The sequence below is a fragment of the Peromyscus californicus genome, unplaced genomic scaffold (assembly GCF_007827085.1).
Source record: "Peromyscus californicus insignis strain IS unplaced genomic scaffold, ASM782708v3 Scaffold_10__1_contigs__length_136768540, whole genome shotgun sequence".
In the NCBI taxonomy this organism is placed as follows: domain Eukaryota; kingdom Metazoa; phylum Chordata; class Mammalia; order Rodentia; family Cricetidae; genus Peromyscus; species Peromyscus californicus.
In genome coordinates this window covers 13,121,232-13,139,772 of record NW_026294391.1, presented here as the reverse complement: position 1 = coordinate 13,139,772, position 18,541 = coordinate 13,121,232, and the positions used below count along the sequence as shown (strand labels likewise).

Below are 18,541 nucleotides of genomic sequence, written 5' to 3'. Positions count from 1 at the left end.
TGGTAAAATCATTTCTCTGATCTGCATAGGTGCCCTATCTACAGTGACTAGAAATTTGCTGGATTCTTTTCAGGAAAAAAAAAACACAAAATAAGGAGAAAGTGAAGCTATGGCTGTAATAAGAAATAATATTATCTAGGGGAGCATCTCAAATGGTTTTGAGTTCAGTTAAGTTTCTTCACCTTCAACTGGTTAAAGAAGAGACACACAGGACAAATTCAAATAAAGTATGATTTGGACATGGATGATAGCCCTTTGGTGTGTGTTAATGCTTTCAAACTGGTTTAGACAGGAGGTATCTTAATGGATAATTCTCTAAAACATATTGTAGCTAGCAATGATCGCTAGCCAAAATGGGAAACAGCAGTGGGCTTAAGTCTTTTTCGTGGTTTGAAGATAAAAAAGTGACTATCAAAGCTTCCTAGACCTTAGATCACACAGAATTCTAAGAATAAAGCCTACCAGTTTGTGCTGTCACTGTTCTCTATGGAAACAGTGATGTCATGAGTTTTAAGTTCTAGTGCCAGCTGTCAGGTAAGGCTTTAGGAGAGTATGGAGGGTTGAGAAAAGACATACCATCTTGAGGCAGACTGGAAGAGTCATCGCAGCATCCCAATTCTCCAGAAAAGAACCATCCAACGGTCCCAAATGATTGCCTACTGTGGTACTGCAAAGGTAAAAGTATCTTCTACTTCTTTTGGCTAGTATGGGAGGTATCTTGGTATCTTGTTAGTGGCTAAGGCAGCCCCCGGTCTTTACTTTTCATTTCATTTGGGATAACTAAGAATGACTTGGGTCAAAATTTCTCTCTTTCAACATAAATCTAAAGATCTTTTGCTACATAACTCTGGTTCTGTAGTGGGAAATTCAAAGAGAGGCAAACTAAACTGGGAAAACAATTTCAGTTTACAGAGACTGGAAGTAATTCTGTAGGTGAAGGCTACGTACGATCCTCCAGCAAACTGGTAATGAGAGGGATTAGCTTATTCTCAAAGTCTAGTAGGAAAAAGGAACGGGATGCTTGATACTGAGAGGTTGTGAACTGTGTAAAACGTTGTGAAATACATGTGACCCACAAGACATAATGAAAAGTTGTCCTTCAGCAGGTAGCTTAGCATACTCTGGATATGAAAAGGTTACTGAGTTTTCCAGGAGCGCCATGCCCTTGCTCAGGTTGCCATAGCACTGGGTATTGTGACCCAACAAAGCCCCTCATCACACCCCAGGGCAAGAGCCAGCAGGGAACAGCTTGGGCCCATCAGTCTGGTCCAACAGCTGACCGGGGTAGCAGCAGCTGCAAGTGCCTAAGAACTTGGCACTGCCCACTTCCATCTAAAGGGGCACATCTCCCTTCTGGGTGGCACACATTCAGTCCAAGGTCCAAAAGAACTCCATCATCAAGGTAATGAGTTTACACATTTTATTTTTTTACCACGTTTTTAAGATCCAAATCTCACAAGGGATCTCTTAGGCTTTGACTTTTTTGAAGCTAATAGTTGTTCACTAGATCTTCAGAAAAGAAACCCTCTCATCTGAGGGTGTAGGAAGCCCTTTTCTACAAGCCTTTCAAAGTTTTTTTGTAGCGTTTCCTAATTGGAAACATCCCCAAATATCTAGCAAAGTGATCAAGGTAAGTACTGTGTACGAAGATAGTCACTAGATAACATTTTTTAAAAAGTGAGGCCAAGAGAACACAGGGAGAAAGAGGGAGGAAGGAAAGATGGGGAAAGAAGAGAAGGAAGAGGGAAGAAGGGATGGAAAGAGAGGGAGGGAGAGAGAAGAGGCATGGAAGTGAGAGAGTTGTAGGCCAAAAGAGGTAGATAGGGGAGAGCAGGGGAAAGAGGTTAGAGAGAGGACGGCAGACAGCGGAGGGAGGGGTTAGAGGACGGAGCTAGATGGAGAAGGGAGGGGTAGAGAACAGAAGAGGGGGAAGGGACGGAAGAGGGATGAAGAGAGGGAGAGGGAGGGAAGGAAGGGAGGAAAGTTGAAGAGGGAAGGAGAGGATGGAGAACAAACAGAGGGAGGTGGGGGGAGGAAGATGGAAGGAGGAGTAAAGAGGGGGAGGAGGGGGATGGAGGGGAAGAGGGAGGGGAGGGAGGGGAGGGAGGGGAGGTGGGAGGGGACAGGGGAGGGATGAAGAGAGGGAGGAGGGGGGGAGGAGGGAGAATAAAGGGAAGGAGGAGGGAGGGGAGGGGAGGGAGGGAGGATGGAGATTAAAGGGAGGGAGGAGGAGGGGAGGAGGGATGAAGAGAGGGAGGATGGAGGATAAAGGGAGGAAGGAGGAGGGGAGGAGGGAGGGGAGGGAGGAGGGATGAAGAGAGGGAGGAGGGAGGGAGGAAGGAGGGATGGAGGGAAGGAGGAGGGAGAATAAAGGGAGAGAGGAAGAGAGGAGTAGGGGAAGGGAGGGAGGAGGGATGAAGAGAAGGAGGAGGGAGGGAGGAGGGAGAGTAAAGGGAGGAAGGAGGGAGAGTAAATGGAGGGAGGAGGGAGAGTAAAGGGAGGGAGGAGGGAGAGAGTAAAGGGAGGGAGGAGAGAGAGTAAAGGGAGGGAGGAGGGAGAGGAGTAAAGGGAGGGAGGAGGGAGAGTGTAAAGGGAGGGAGGAGGGAGAGGAGTAAAGGGAGGGAGGAGGGAGAGGAGTAAAGGGAGGGAGGAGGGAGAGGAGTAAAGGGAGGGAGGAGGGAGAGGAGTAAAGGGAGGGAGGAGGGAGAGGAGTAAAGGGAGGGAGGAGGGAGAGGAGTAAAGGGAGGGAGGAGGGAGAGGAGTAAAGGGAGGGAGGAGGGAGAGGAGTAAAGGGAGGGAGGAGGGAGAGGAGTAAAGGGAGGGAGGAGGGAGAGGAGTAAAGGGAGGGAGGAGGGAGAGGAGTAAATGGAGGGAGGAGGGAGAGTAAATGGAGGGAGGAGGGAGAGTAAATGGAGGGAGGAGGGAGAGTAAATGGAGGGAGGAGGGAGAGTAAATGGAGGGAGGAGGGAGAGTAAATGGAGGGAGGAGGGAGAGTACAAAGGGGAGGGAGGATGGAGAATAAAGGGAGGGTGAAGGGAACACAGGAAGAAGGGGAGGGAGGAAGGATAGAAAGGGAGGAGGGAGAATGGAAGGAAGGAGGATGAAGAGGGAAGGGAGGAAGGGGAGAAAGTACAGAGACTATTCAGAGGAGGAAGAATGGAGGGAGGGGAGAATGAGAAGGAGGAGGGAGGGAGAGAGATAGCAGGTGGAGAAGGGAAAGGAGGAGGGAGAAGAGAGGGAGGGAAGAGGGAAGATCTAATAATCTGGTGAAAGTAAAGAAGAAAAAATATACTTTTATATGTGTGTAAAAATGAATCCCACAGCCATCTAATACTTAAGAGAAGAAATTTATGTCACTAAATTCTGGAGAAAATACAATTCAAGCCCCAGACACCAAAACACAAGTCTATTGAGTTGTTGACTGGTCTTACACAGCAAAACGCTATCATTAACTTCTTCAGTTGTCTTTGGACATTTGGCTTGAGGCTGGCTTGGGAAAGGACAACTGCAGGAGCTGACAGCCACTTGCTTCTTTCTAAAACAAGTTGCTTCTTTCAGAACCTGCTGTCCCCTCTCTCAGACATTTAGTTGGGTAGACACAAATCACTACATAGAATTCCTAGTCTCTAGACTTGAATTTGCTTCCTCATGCACTCCTTTTTTTTGCTTCTTCCTGAAGATGTCTGACGATATTGACTGGTTACACAGCCGCAGGGGTGTGTGCAAGGTAGATCTTTACAGCCCAAAAGGACAACAAGATCAGGACCGAAAAGTGGTAAGATACAACCTGACTCAAAGGAGTCGAAACATTTTCCATATGGGTACAGACATGCTGGAAGCCAACATAAACTCATGGAAGCTGATATGTGGCTTCTCCAAGCATCCAAGCAGAGTAAGGGTTTTCAGATGCCAGAACACATGGACATCACACGGGTGAATCAGAGGAGGGGCAGAGTGAGGAGTGATGTAAGTCAACTGGACAGGGGAACAGGAGCCTGTAGGGAGGGAAGAGCCTAAGAGGAGGGAGGGGCCTAAGAGGGAGGGGCCTGAGAGGGGAGGAGCCTAAGGGGAGGAGCCTAAAGGGGAGGGACCTAAGGGGAGGAGTCTAAGGGAGGGAGGGGCCTGAGAGGGGAGGAGCCTAAGAGGGAGGGGCTATGAGGGGAGTGGCTAGTGAGGGGTGCCTAGTGGAGGGAGGGGCCTAAGAGGGAGGGGCCTAAGAGGGAAGGGCATAAAGGGGAGGGGCCTAAGGGAGGAGGAACCTAAGGGGGAGGAGCCTAAGGGGAGGGGCCTGTGAGGGGAGGGGCCTACAAGGAGGAGGCCTAAGAGGGGAGGGGCCTAAGGGAAGGGAGGGGCCTGAGAGAAGTAGCCTAAGAGCGAGGGGCCTATGAGGGGAGGGGCTAGTGAGAGGTGGTGCCTAGTGGAGGGAGAGGCCTAAGAGGGAGGGATCTGAGAGGGGAGAAGCCTCAGAGGGAGGGCCAACAAGGGGAGAGGACTGAGGGGAGAAGCCTGGGGAGGGAGGGGCCTGAAATAGGTAGGACCTAAGAGGGGAGAAGCCCAAGGGATGGGAGGGGCCTGAGAGAAGAGAGACCTAAGGGGGAGGAGTCTAAGGGGAGGGGCCTATGATAGGAGGGGCCAATGAGAGGAGGAGCCTAGGAGAGGGAGGGGCCTAAGAGGCAAGGGGCCTAAGGGAAATGAGGGGCCTGAGAGCTGAGAGGGGGGAGGATAAGAGGGAGGGGCCTAAAAGAGGAGGGACCTAAGGGGGAGAACCCTAATGGGAGGGTCCTAAGAGGAGAGGGGTCTATGAGGGGAGGGGCCAATGAGAGGAGGAGCCTAGGGGAGGGAGGGGCCTAAGAGGAGAGGGGTCTGAGAGGGGAGAAGTCTGAGAGGGAGGGTCTACAAGAGGAGGGGCCTATGAGGGGAGAAGCCTGGGGAGGGAGGAACCTGAAATGGTGTGGGACCTAAGAGGAAAGAGGCCTAAGGGAAGGAGGGGCCTGAGAGGGGGAGGAGACTAAGAGGGAGGGGCCAATGAGAGAAACCTAGGGGAAGGAGGGGCCTAAGAAGGGAGGGGAAAATGAGAGAAGCCTAGGGGAGGGGTCTGAGATGGGAGGAGCCTAAGAGGGAGGGGCCTGTGGGGGGGAGGGTCCAGTGAGAGGAGGAGCCTAGGGAAGGGAGGGGCCTAAGAGTGAGGGGAAGGGGAGGGGAGGAGCCTAAGAGGGAGGAGCCTATGAGGGGAGGGGTCAATGAGAGGAGGAGACTAGGGAAAGGAGGGGCCTTAGATTGAGAGTACTGAGAGGGGAGGAGACTAAGAGGGAGAAGCCTATGAGGGGAGGGGCCAATGAGAGATACCTAGGGGAAGGAGGGGCCTAAGAAGGGAGGGGACAATGAGAGAAGAAGCCTAGGGGAGGGGTCTGAAAGGGGAGGAGCCTAAGAGGGAGGGGCCAATGAGAGACACCTAGGGAAAGGAGGGGCCTAAGAAGGGAGGGGACAATGAGAGGAGAAGCCTAGGGGAGGGGCCTGAAAGGGGAGGAGCCTAAGAGGGAGGGGCCTATGAGGGGAGGGGCCAATGAGAGGAGGAGCCTAGGGGATGAAGGGGCCTAAGATCCTAAGAGGGGAGGGGCCAATGAGAGGAGCCAGGGGAGGGAGGGGCCTAAGAGTGAGGTGTCTGAGATGGGCAGAGCCTAAGAGGGCAGGCCCTATGAGGGGAGGGGACTATGAGGGAAGAAGCCTGGGAAGAGAGGGGCCTGAAATGGGGAGAGGCCTAAGAGGGAAGAGACCTAAGGGAAGGGAGGGATCTGAGAGGGGAGGAGCCTAAGAGGGAGGGGCCTATGAGGGGATAAGCCTGCGGAGGGAGGGGCTTGAAATGGGGAGGGGGCCTAAGAGGGAGGGGCCTAAGGGAAGGAAGGGCCTGAGAGGGGGAGGAGCCTAAGAGGGAGGGGTCATTTGAGGGGAAGGGCCAATGAGAGGAGGAGGCTAGTGGAGGGAGGGGTATAAGAGTGAGGGGTCTGAGAGGGGAGGAACCTCAGAAGGAGGGTCTTACAGGGGGAGGAGCCTATGAAGGGAGAAGCTGGGGAAGGAGGGGCCTGAAATGGGGAGGGGCTTTAGAAGGGAGGGGCCTGAGAGAGGAGTAATCTCCGAGGAGCCTAAGGGGAGGAGCCTATAAGGGGAGGGGCCAATAAGAGGAGGAGCCCAGGGGAGGGAGGGGCCTAAGAGGGGAGGAGCCTAAGGGGGAGAGCCTACAAGGGGAGGGGCCTATGAGGGGATAAGCCTGTGGAGGGAGGGGCCTGAAATGGTGAAGGGCTTAAGAGGGAAAGGGCCTAAGGGAAGGAAGGGCCTGAGAGTGGGGAGGAGCCGAAAAGGGAGGGGCCTATGAGGAGAGGGTCCAATGAGAGGAGGACCCTAGGAGAGGGAGGGGCCTAAGAGGAAGGGACCTGAGAAGAGAGGGCCTACAAGGGGAGGGGCCAATGAGGGGAGAAGCCTGGGAGAGGTCTAAGAGGGGAAGAACCTAAGAGGGAGAGGCCTAAGAGAGGAGGAGCCTAAGAGGGGAGGGTCCTAAGAGGAGAGGGGCCTAACGGAAGGGAGGGGTCTGAAAGGGGAGGAGCCTAAGAGGGAGGGTTCTATGAGGGGAGGAGATAATGAAAGGAGGAGCCTAAGGGAGGGAGGGGCCTAAGAGTGAGGGGTCTGGGAGGGGAGGAGCCTAAGAGGGAGAGTCTTACAAGGGGAGGGGCCTACGAGGGGAGGGGCCTTAGAAGGGAGGGGTCTGAGAGAGGAGGAATCTCAGGGGGAGGAGTCTAAGGGGAGGGGCCTCTGAGGGGAGGGGCCTTAGAAGGGAGGGGTCTGAGAGAGAAGGAATCTCAGGGGGAGGAGTCTAAGGGGAGGGGGCCTATGAGGAGAGGGGCCAATAAGAGGAGGCCCCCAGGGAAGGAGAGGGGGTCTACAAGGGAGGGACCTAAAAGAGGAGGGACCTAAGGGGGAGGAGCCTAAGGGAAGGGGCCTATGAGGAGAGGAGCCTACAAAGGAGAGGCCTAAGAGGGGAGGGGCATAGGAGGAGAGGGCCTAAGGGAAGGGAGGGACCTGAGAGGGGGAGGAGCCTAAAATGAGGGGGACTATGAGGGGAGGGGCCAATGAGAGGAGGAGCTGAGGGGAAGGAGGGGCCTAAGAGTGAGGGAAGGCCTACAAGGGGAGGGACCTAAGGGAAGGGAGGGACCTGAGAGGGGGTAGGAGCCTAAGAGGGAGGGGCCTATAATAGGAGGGGCCAATGAGAGGAGGAGCCTAGGGAAGGGAGGGGCCTAGGAGGAAGGGGCCTGAGAAGGGAGGGCCTATGAGGGGAAGGATCTATGAGGGGAGAAGCCTAGGAGAGGACTAAGAGGGGAAGAACCTAAGGGGGAGAGGCACCTAAGGGGGAGGAGCCTAAGGGGAGGGGCCTACAAAGGGAGAGCCTAGGAGGGAGAGGCCTAAGAGGGGAGGGGCCTATGAAGAGAGGGGCCTAAGGGAAGGGAGGGGCCTGAGAGGGGGAAGAGCCTAAGAGGGAGGGTCCTAAGAGAGAGGGCTCTGAGAGGGGAGGAGCCTGAGAGGGAGTGGCCTATGAGGGAAGGGGTCTAAGAGGGGTGGAGCCTAAGGGGAGGGGTCTATGAGGGGAGGGGTATATCGAGAGTCTGCAAGGGAGGGGCCTAAGAGAGAGGGCTCTGAGAGGGGAGGAGCCTAAGGGGAGGGACCTAAGAGGGGAGGGGCCTAGGGGGAGGGAGGGGCCTGAGAGGATGAGGAACTTAAGAGGGAGGAATCTATGAGGGGAGGGACCAATGAAAAAGAAGCCTAGGAGGGGAGGGAGGGGCCTGAGAGGGGGAGGAGCCTATGAGAGGGGGCCTACAAGGGGAGGGGCCAATGAAGGAGGAGCCTAAGAGGGGAGGGGCCTACAAGAGGGAGTGGCCTGAGAAGGGGAGGAGCCTGAGGGAAGGGGGCCGCAAATGGGGAGAAGCCTAAGAGGGGGGGCCTAAAAAGGGAGGGGCCTACAAGAGGAGGGAGGGGCCTAAGGGGGAGGAACATAGTAGGAGGAGGGGCTGGAAGGGGAGGAGCCTAAGAGGGAGGGGCCTAAGAGAGGAGGAGCCTAAGAGGGGAGGGTCCTAAGAGGAGAGGGGCCTAATAGGAAGGGAGGAGTTATGGTTGCCTAGTAACCAGCTTCTATTACCTAATACTACTTAAGTCATAATGTTGAGCTACCAATAAGCTGCACTGGGTCCACCTCAGGAGGGCAAATTACTTCAACTATTTCATACTTTTTCCCAAATTTTGAACTATTTAGATAGTACTTGTTTTCATCTTGATCAAGTACCATTCATTTTATTAATTGTACTTGATGTACAATTTTGTAGCATTAAAAAATGATTTATAGTTAAACATGACTATCACCCTAAGCAATATTATTTGTAACACCACAAGCTGCATATTCTACTATAATGTACATTTTAAACACAGAAATGTTTACCCGTGTACTACTAAAAGTTTTGATATTATCGACAGTAAAATAGCACATCTTGAGAAAAACTGATGTAATAGAAAATGCCCTAAATTTGAAGTTAGGGGAATCCAAATTCTGGCACAAAAATCAGCCATGACATCTCAGGTTTTTTCCAATCAATGTTTATGGATATTTTCTTTTGGGCTACACTGTTTTCTTTTGTGCCACATTCTGCTTAGAAATTTAGATACACTATCAATTAATTTGCCCAAGAATTGCATGAGGTAAGTGTGATTATCATTTCCAAGAGAGAAATTGTAACCTTTTCTCCAGAGCTTATCTAAATTTGCCCTCCTAATTTTGTACAGATATGCTTCGTGGATGTGTCCACCTTGAATGTGGAAGATAAAGATTCCAAGGTGGGTATTACCTGCTCAAAGTTGAAGAGGGTGAAAACAAATGAGTGGGAAGGGTTTTCTGTGAAGTATGGGGAAAGGGAAAGGGTGAGGCAGAGGGAGGAAAGGTGGAAGGGACTCAGGGGGAAGGCCCAGGGTATTTGGTTCTGAATTTATTGTCACTCTTGATAACAAATTTCATTTTCAAAGTCACTTACATCAGTGGTTGGGCCAAATAAAAGCATGGATACACACAATCTTTCCAAAATGGTGTGAAGTAACAGAATAGCTCTTGAGACTGAGAGTCTTGAGTGTCATCAGAGGGCAAATTAGCAATTTGGGGAAATAATCTTGTCTCATTCTTCAAAATTTGTAGCATTGAAACCCTACCTCTTCTGGAGAAATAAAAAATGATGGGAGACATGACCTTCATGCTGTGAAGTTATACCCTAAGAGGTGGAGCAGGTTGCAAAAATCTCAAAAGTCAACTTTTCAATAAAAATCTCACCCTTTAATTCCACAGGGTGCTGCTGGTTCCAGGTCTGAAGGCGAATTAAATCTGGAGAATCTGGAAGAAAAAGAGATTATTGTGATCAAGGACACTGAAAAGCAAGACCAGTCTAAGGTGACTTAGCCTCTAAGGTTCTATCACTCCTAATTTCTAGGGCTCAATATTAAGTCTGAAGACCCTGGGTAAGAGACAGTAAGGAAATGGTTGTCCAATAGGTTCACTAACCTGGAACACATGACATTCTAGAAAACAGAGGACTAAGTTTAGGGTCATGGTAAGTTCCACATGAGGTATTTTTAAATGGTGTTCATTAATCACAAAGGTTCAGAATACCCCCTTTGACTTGGAAGTATCTACTCCAAACAGAACCTTGCTATCCTTGTTCTAAGAAAGATGTACACTTAGTATCAACCTTGCTTGCTTATACTGTGCTCATGTGTTTCATATTGCCCACCACTCAGTACAGAATAAAGATATGGAACAGAGAAAACACATAACAATCAAGAATTTGAGTACCTAAGAGATTACATACACAAGCTGTTGAAAAAGGTTCTCTATCCATATATCCATATGCATATATATATATGCATTTAAAGTAATTTATATAAGCAAAGACACACACATGACTAGCTACATGTCACACTTATAAACATGTACATGCATTGATAAATATACTGACTGACCTTTACATATAGAGTTAACACATACAAAGACATGCAGTTGTACTAATGTACCCACATGTGGAAAACAAATTGACAGTGACTTCTTTACATATTCAGACATACTGACACATACAAGTGTATTTTTCCATTCACTAGTATGTACAAATGCAAATAAGAAAATAAAAGGGCCTACCCAAACTCTTCAAACACTTATGGAGAGGTATTCTTCTTTTTCTAGACGGAGGGATCTGTATGTCTTTTCAAACAAGCTCCCTCCGATCCCATAAGTGTCCTCAATTGGCTACTCAACGATCTCCAGAAGTATGCCTTGGGTTTCCAACATGCCTTAAGCCCCTCAGCCTCTAGTTGTAAACATAAAGTGGGAGACCTAGAGGGTGACTATCACAAAATACCTTCCGAAAACTGCTACAGTGTGTACGCTGATCAACTAAACATGGATTATTTGAACAAAGGACCTCAAAGCCTACGCCTAGAAATGGCAGCATCCAAAAACACCAACAATAACCAAAGTCCCTCAAATGCTGCAGCCAAATCTCCCAGCAATCAGAGGTCAGTTGCCACCCCGGATGGAGAATGCTCTATGGATGATCTTTCCTTCTATGTCAACCGATTGTCTTCTCTGGTAATTCAAATGGCCCGAAAAGAAATCAAGGACAAATTGGAAGGTGGAAGCAAATGCCTCCATCATTCAATGTATACATCCACAGGAGAAAAGGGGAAAACCAGCCCCCGAAGCGCTGTCAGCAAGATTGCTTCTGAGATGGCCCATGAAGCTGTAGAACTGACCTCAGCAGAAATGCGCGGCAATGGAGAAGAATGCAGGGATGGCAGGAAAACCTTTCTGTATAGTGAATTATCTAACAAGAACAAGTGTGGAGAGAAGCAGATGTGCCCAAAAGATAGCAAAGAATTTGCAGATTCCATCAGCAAGGGGCTAATGGTTTATGCAAATCAGGTGGCATCTGACATGATGGTCTCGGTTATGAAAACTTTGAAAGTGCACAGCTGTGGCAAGCCAATTCCAGCTTGTGTGGTCCTGAAGAGAGTACTATTAAAGCACACCAAAGAAATTGTGTCTGATCTGATTGATTCCTGCATGAAGAACTTGCATAACATAACAGGAGTCCTGATGACAGACTCAGACTTCGTTTCTGCTGTCAAGAGGAATCTTTTCAATCACGGAAAACAAAATGCAGCGGACATCATGGAAGCCATGTTAAAACGTCTGGTCAGTGCTCTTCTTGGTGAGAAGAAAGAGACTAAGTCTCAGAGTCTAGCATATGCAACTTTGAAAGCCGGAACTCATGATCCGAAGTGCAAGAATCAGAGCCTTGAATTCTCAGCTATGAAAGCTGAGATGAAAGGAAAAGATAAATGCAAAGGGAAAACAGATCCAAGTGGCAAGTCACTGACAAGTGCTGAGAAAGTCAGCGAACATATCCTCAAAGAGAGCCTCACTATGTGGAACCAGAAGCAAGGAAACCAAGGCAGGGTGCCTAACAAAGTATGTACCAGTAAAGATGAGAAGAGAGAAAAGATCAGTCCTTCCACAGATTCACTGGCCAAAGATCTGATTGTCTCTGCCCTTATGCTGATTCAATACCATCTGACCCAACAAGCGAAGGGCAAAGATGTATGTGAAGAGGAGTGCCCTGGTTCCTCCATGGGATATATGTCCCAAAGTACACAATACGAGAAGTGTGGAGGTGGCCAAAGTACTAAGTCACTCTCAATGAAGCATTTTGAAAGCTGTGGAGCTCCTGGACCATCCACATGTTCGAAGGAAAGTCAACTGGATTCCCAGAAGCTGGATATGTCAAACATGGTTCTGTCACTGATTCAGAAACTTCTTAGCGAGAGCTCTTTCAGCTGTGATGAGCTATCTGAAGGTGAGAATAAGCGTTGTGATCCTAGATCAAACAAAGCAGTTTCCATGCCCAAGAGACTTGAAGAGCAATGCCCAGACAATCCAGAGATGGACTTCATCAGTGGGATGAAGCAAATGAACCGCCAGTTTATAGACCAACTGGTAGAATCCGTGATGAAACTGTGCCTGATCATGGCTAAGTACAGCAACAACGGAGCAGCCCTGGCCGAGCTGGAAGAACAAGCAGCCCTGGCAGCTGGTGGCCCTAGATGTGGCCGTGAAGGTGCAATGTCACAGTATCACGATGCTCCTGGCCCTGAAGTTATCGTCAATAATCAGTGCTCTACAAGCAACTTGCAGAAGCAGCTGCAGGCTGTTCTGCAATGGATTGCAGCCTCTCAGTTTAACGTGCCCATGCTCTACTTCATGGGAGACGATGACGGACAACTAGAGAAGGTAAGAAATGTCATATGGGTGGATGTGAGCAGGAGAGCATTCGTATATAGTCACGTTCTCTATCTCCACACACAAGCACACACACACACACACACACACACACACACACACACACACACACACACACACACACAATTGCAGTCCCCACATTAGAGTCAAGCGAAATCACACAGTTAAATCATTTTCAGTATAGGAGCTGAAACGAAACCATGCAATTTTCCTTAAACCCATGTCATAGGTGTTTTTTTTTTTTTAAGGGATGGAGAGTAGTAGGAACTCCAGACTTTGACCTAGAATTCTGCACAGATTAACTTGAGGGTCTGTGACCTGGTGAGAAGTACTTAATAAACACAACTGATTTTCAGAAGGCTTAAGGAAAAAAGGATAGGCATGTCAGCAGCCTCCAGTTCTGGATCTGTGACATGACTTGAACCCAGCAGACGGGCACATGGAGATGTTAGTTCACTTTGCCCAGTGGGTCCTCTTTCTAAAAAGTATCAGACTAACTCAAGCTAGCTCTGCTCTCTCCACAGCTCCCTGAAGTTTCAGCCAAGGCAGCAGAGAAAGGGTACAGTGTCGGAGATCTTCTTCAGGAAGTCATGAAGTTCGCCAAGGAGCGCCAACTGGATGAAGCCGTGGGCAACATGGCTAGAAAGCAACTGCTAGACTGGCTTCTCGTTAACCTGTAAGCTGAGAACTCCTTAGACTCCCCTCCATCGTCCTCTCCCCGGCAGCAATTCCACCCCAGCTGGAGCCACCCTCGCCGTCAGGCTGCTGAACTGCACAACTGTGATCGCATTTACCAATACATCTGAGCAGTTGCACTGTGAAAATACTGGGTGCCCTCCCTGGGCAACATGAATAAAAAAAAAATTCAAAAACGTGTCATTTTCTTGATTGGAGGGAAGAGAAGGGAAATGGGTTCCTTTTCCGTGGCTGCTGATAGTGTTGGATTTGTGTCCAGATATCACTCTGGGCTATTTTCTGAGTACCCAAGACACAATGTCCCTAAGTGGTCTGTTTCGCCAAAACCTCCATTTACAGTTTATTTAGAGTTCTGTCATCTATGACCTTGTTTCTGTTAAAATAGCAAGCGCAACTATATAATCCCTTTTCTAATCCCAGACATACATCTTAGAGTGTAAAGATACACTTGTTTAAGATGAATGCACATACATATGCACACATGCACATACACACACAGACACAAAGACATACATAGACACAGATACATATAGACATACACAGACAGACACACACAGAGACACATAAAGACACACACAGACACAAACACACACACAGAGACACACCCCCACACACACACAGACACACACACACACACACACACACACACACACACACACACACACACACACACAGGTTTACTACACATGGCTCAATACTGAAATCTGATTCTCCACTCTTGGAGTTGATCAGACTTTCTCATCATTCACTACTCTGAAAGGAAAATATTCCAAAAATATGAAGTTAAAAGATGGTAAATTGCCCTTCTATCACAATATGATGGTGTTTCAAAGTCTTCTTAGGGCCTAGGCACTAAGATCCTACAAATTCTACACTTCCCAGGAATCAATCAGATTATGGAACTGATTACAGACCAGATCAAGACAGCGGTCTCAACTCTGTGGCCTCTGTCAACCTCATTACTATATACTTGTGGCATGATTTGTCACTCTGAAGGTGTTATGTGTGGCATAGGATGTGGTCTTGGAGCCTTCATCTGTAAAATGTAGCTGAAAACCACACTCACTCTTTAGAGGCTAATCTGGAGGAATGGATGTGGTAGTGTTTCACACCTGGTAGATTTGTTACAAATGTAAAGACATGAAGAAATCCACACTTCCCAAAGCCTACCCCAACCAAGTTGGGAGTGTTCTCTTACTTTCAGAACTGAACGCAAGAACCATCAACATGGGAGTCAGGTAAGAGGCAGGTAAGAAGCAAGAGACGTGGGTCAAGACTGCCTTTCCTCCACACTATCTGGGGCCAGTCAGAAGGAAAGACAGGCCTCCTTAAATTGGGTCCTTTCAAACCCCAAGACCTGCCAGGATGAAACTGAACCAAACATTTTCCAGCCTTACCCAACCCGGTGTAAAGCTCTGGAGTTGAGTCAGCACAGATCTCTTTTTGTCCTTGAAGAAATTCCTTGATAAACAACTCCTGAGGCCAAGGCTGCCTTTAAAATGACTCGGTCCTTCGCAAGCACAGCTGGGTCCCATGATAGCTTACTTTCTTGATTAACTTGGCTCTTACCTTGCTCCTGATTTGTGTTATAAAGCAGCCTTGGGGATTCCTTGAAATGTGGAAATAGAGCAAAGGAAGTTACATGTTCTGTTAAATGAGGCGGGTTGGGGCAAGATGCTCTCTAAGGGACCTTCAGTTATGACATTTCAGGATTATGAGACCAAGTCTTCTCTCCAAACTTTCTCCAGGAACCATATGTGGGTAATAGGTAAATTTGGGGTGAGGAAATTTGATCTTTTCCAGAACCAACTGACAGATCCCAGCAGAGAAAGGAATGCTTTGGGCTATGAGAGCCCTGACAGGGGTCTGGAGGATCTCAATAGTCCTCAGGGTTTATTCTTGGAGAGCGAGGCCCTGACCTTTGACCTCTGTAAATGAGAAGTGGTCCTAGGCATCCCAATAGCAATGTAGCCATACTCAGTAGAAGCAGCTGGAAAAGCTCAGGGCTTATGCTGAATGAGAGCCCTGCATTAGTGGGAAAGGAAGCAAGGCAGGGAAACGCGATCCTCTCCTGGCAGGAAGTACAATCTTCTTGATAGCTCCTAACAATTTCAGCCTCTTTAAAATAAGGCCTCCATTTCCAAAGAAAGTCAGGAGTGAAATTTGTCTAGGAGGTTATCACAGGACCAAAGCAGCACTGCGCTAAGACAAAAGAGGTGCTTGTCTGTGTCCCCCCCCCCCCAAAAAAAACAAAACAAAACTGAGCTATCAAATTCCATACATGTACATAACATATCTTGGTCATATTCATCCCCATCCCTCCATCCACCACCCCCAGGCACTCCCTACAACACATCTCCTGCTCAGCTTTATGTTCACTTTTTATAACCCACTGAGTCCAATTCAGACTGCCCACATGAACGTATGAGGTCATCCACTGGGGCATGAGCAACCTAACAATGATCACTCCCCCAAGAAAAGTGACTCTCCCTTCCTCAGCAGCTGTCAACTGCCAATCCTCAGGAGTAGGGCATGCAGGTCTTATGCAGGTAACCACAGCTGTTCTGAGTTCATGTGTGCAGCAGCCGTGAGAACAGTATCCACAGCACTCCTCCCCATCCTCCAGTTCTTTCTACCTCCCCTTTCATCCTTCCATGCTTGTCCCTGAGTCTTCGGTGAGAGGGTTGATATAGATATTCCACTTACAACTGAGCCCTCCTAGTTGCTTATTCTCAGTACTGTTATGAGTCTCTGTATTAACCACTACCCACAGCAATAAGTTTCACTGACCAAGGTTGACAGTAGCTCAAATCTACAAATATACACATAAGTATTTAGAAAGCAGTTTGACAACATGGGCATTTAGAAAAACAATGCCAATATGTTCTTTTCTAGGGTCTATGTCTTCCTTAGCCTTGATTTTTTTTTTACCATGTTTACAGGAGCAGGCCTCAAATCCAACCAAAATAGTGGCTAATACTCCCAATAAGCAATCTTGCCACTATTGCCTTGCAAGGCAGTACTGGAGTATGCAAACTCCAGTATTGGGTAAGATCACTGATGTCTCTCTGCCCCCAGCATCCCTGTGTAGCAACTTGCAGAGCCAAGAAAGCTAGACAGCAAGGAGAGATCTTCCCGGTCATTTCAAGATAGTTATCCTCAGTTGCAGGACAAAGATAAATAAAACTTAATGACATTTTAAAATAATGCCAAAACCCACAACATGAACAAAATGCCAAAAGTGTAATACAAAAGATCAGCCACACCATAACAAACAGGAAACACTGGCAAAAATTCATTTGTGAGAATAACACTTTATAGGAGTTGACCAAGACATTTTATTAGGAACTGTGTTGCCCTAAAAACCTGTATCAGGCCGGGCAGTGGTGGCGCACGCCTTTAATCCCAGCACTCGGGAGGCAGAGCTAGGCGGATCTCTGTGAGTTTGAGGCCAGCCTGGGCTACCAAGTGAGTTCCAGGAAAGGCGCAAAGCTACACAGAGAAACCCTGTCTCGAAAAACCAAAAAAAAAAAAAAAACAACCTGTATCAGTACAAATAGACGCTAAAGCATCTGCCTAAATAACTTAGAAAGGAAACAAAAATCCACACCAGACAAGTTTAATAAGGAGAAATAAAATATGAAGCAAGGCAGAAAACTTGTGAAACAAAAAAAAGGTGAAACTTATTTCACTTAAACCTTAAAAAGCCAAGGAGTGGTGAGGCGGCACTTGTTCTCTGGCTTGACAGGAGCACAGACTTTCCTAACCAAAGCTCAAACCAGAAATCTGGGCCAGTGAGGTGGTTCAGCAGGTAAAATTGTTTGTTACCAATCCCAGAACCCACATGGTGGAAAGGGAGACTTGACCTCTCTAAGTTGTTCACATACAGCACACACACACACACACACACACACACACACACACACACACACACACACTATCTCTCTCTCTCTCTCTCTCTCTCTCTCTCTCTCTCTCTCTCACACACACACACACACACACACACACAGAGAGAGAGAGAGAGAGAGAGAGAGAGAGAGAGAGAGAGAGAGAGAGAGAGAGAGAGAGAGAAATCCATTGCTCTTGTTGCAATTCTCCCTTAACATAGTTCCAGTAATGACAGAAGAAAAAACAAGTAAAAGAAAAGGTTCAGTTACACTGCTACTATTGCAAATGACATTTTGGTGTATCCATGAAAGAAAACCCCCAAAAGGTTTGCAAATGGACAGGATAGAAGACATTGGCAAACTGCAAGAATTTACCACCCACTGAAACAATCCCAGCCACTTTCTCCACAGTTACTAAAACATGTAAAAATACGAAGCAGTTCCGCTGCAGTACGCTGAGGTGTCAGAGCACCAAATAAATCTAAAATAATCTAGTCACTCAGCTAGAGAAAAAAAATCAAAGTCATCTATAATAGTAAGAAAGAGACACTTGGTTTTCAAAGAGGAGTTCCAGGCACCAGGTGCTTCACTGCATTTTTATGGATGAGAATTCATAGTTGTGGATTCAGTTGTCTTTCTCAAGGTCTGCCAGTAAGTGGAAGTGAGAAGTCTATGCTTATTAAAGAACAAAAACCTGTAGGGCTGTGGTTCTCAACCTTCCCATTGCTGCGACCCTTTAATACAGGTCCTCTTGTTGTGGTGACCCCCAACCACAAAATTATTTTGTTGCTATTCATAACTGTAATTTTGCTACTGATATGAATCATAGTGTCAATATTTTTGGAGATAGAGTTTGGCCAAGGGGGTCGAAACCCACAGGTTGAGAACCACTGCTATAAAACATGAATGAGAAAAATCAAAAGTAAAGTAAAAACTAATGAGTAAAAATAAACCATGCTCCTGATTGGTTAAGAAGCACTCTCTAATAGACCTTATATGCTGTCAATTTGACACACTCTAATTCAACACAGACTTTGTATAACACAAGCTTAATACTCTCTAATTCAAACATACAGATTTTATGTGATGCCAATTTAAATTTATAGGATAATCTTATGTAGCCCAAGGTATTTACTAATAGTAACTTTACACTGGAGAAACTCGTTAGTCCCTTGTTTGTTTGTTGAGACAGGGTCTCATTATGTAGCCCGTGCTGGTCTTGAAATCACAACCCTCCTGGTTCCAGACTCTGGGTGATAGAATTATAGGTATGTGCCACCACACCAGGCTTCAGTGGAGATAAGCTGCTATCACATGTGTCTCCTGATATGTTCTTCTGGCCAAAACACCATACTTGCAATCTAAGTATGAAATACCATCAGACAGATACAAATTGAGTCATATTCTGTACTACATTTGACCAGAACTGACTTCAAAAACCACAAAGGAATATTTTGGGGTGATAGAAATATTCTAGTTACCTTTATAGGGGAAATGCCCAACAGAGGTATAGATAGATAGATAGATAGATAGATAGATAGATAGATAGATAGATAGATAGATATAGCTATACTTCTTAGGACTC

General features: G+C 47.6%; 1 protein-coding gene across 1 annotated transcript; it reads left to right on the top strand.

Moving 5' to 3' along the window:
- The first annotated feature begins 648 nt into the window (after nt 1–648).
- On the top strand, nt 649–13,053 carry Akap4 (A-kinase anchoring protein 4). The gene is made up of 6 exons (XM_052744476.1): nt 649–675; nt 3,680–3,775; nt 8,821–8,871; nt 9,371–9,472; nt 10,259–12,364; nt 12,898–13,053. The coding sequence occupies exons 1-6, from the start codon at nt 649–651 to the stop codon at nt 13,051–13,053; spliced, it is 2,538 nt and encodes an 845-aa protein (XP_052600436.1).
- The last annotated feature ends 5,488 nt before the right edge of the window (nt 13,054–18,541 follow it).

Bases quoted from the DNA above. Each gene is read 5' to 3' on its own strand.
- Akap4 (XM_052744476.1), top strand. From the start codon at position 649: ATGATTGCCTACTGTGGTACTGCAAAG. The intron at 3,776-8,820 runs GTAAGATACAAC...AATTTTGTACAG, and splicing joins AAGATCAGGACCGAAAAGTG to ATATGCTTCGTGGATGTGTC. The intron at 9,473-10,258 runs GTGACTTAGCCT...TTCTTTTTCTAG, and splicing joins AAAAGCAAGACCAGTCTAAG to ACGGAGGGATCTGTATGTCT.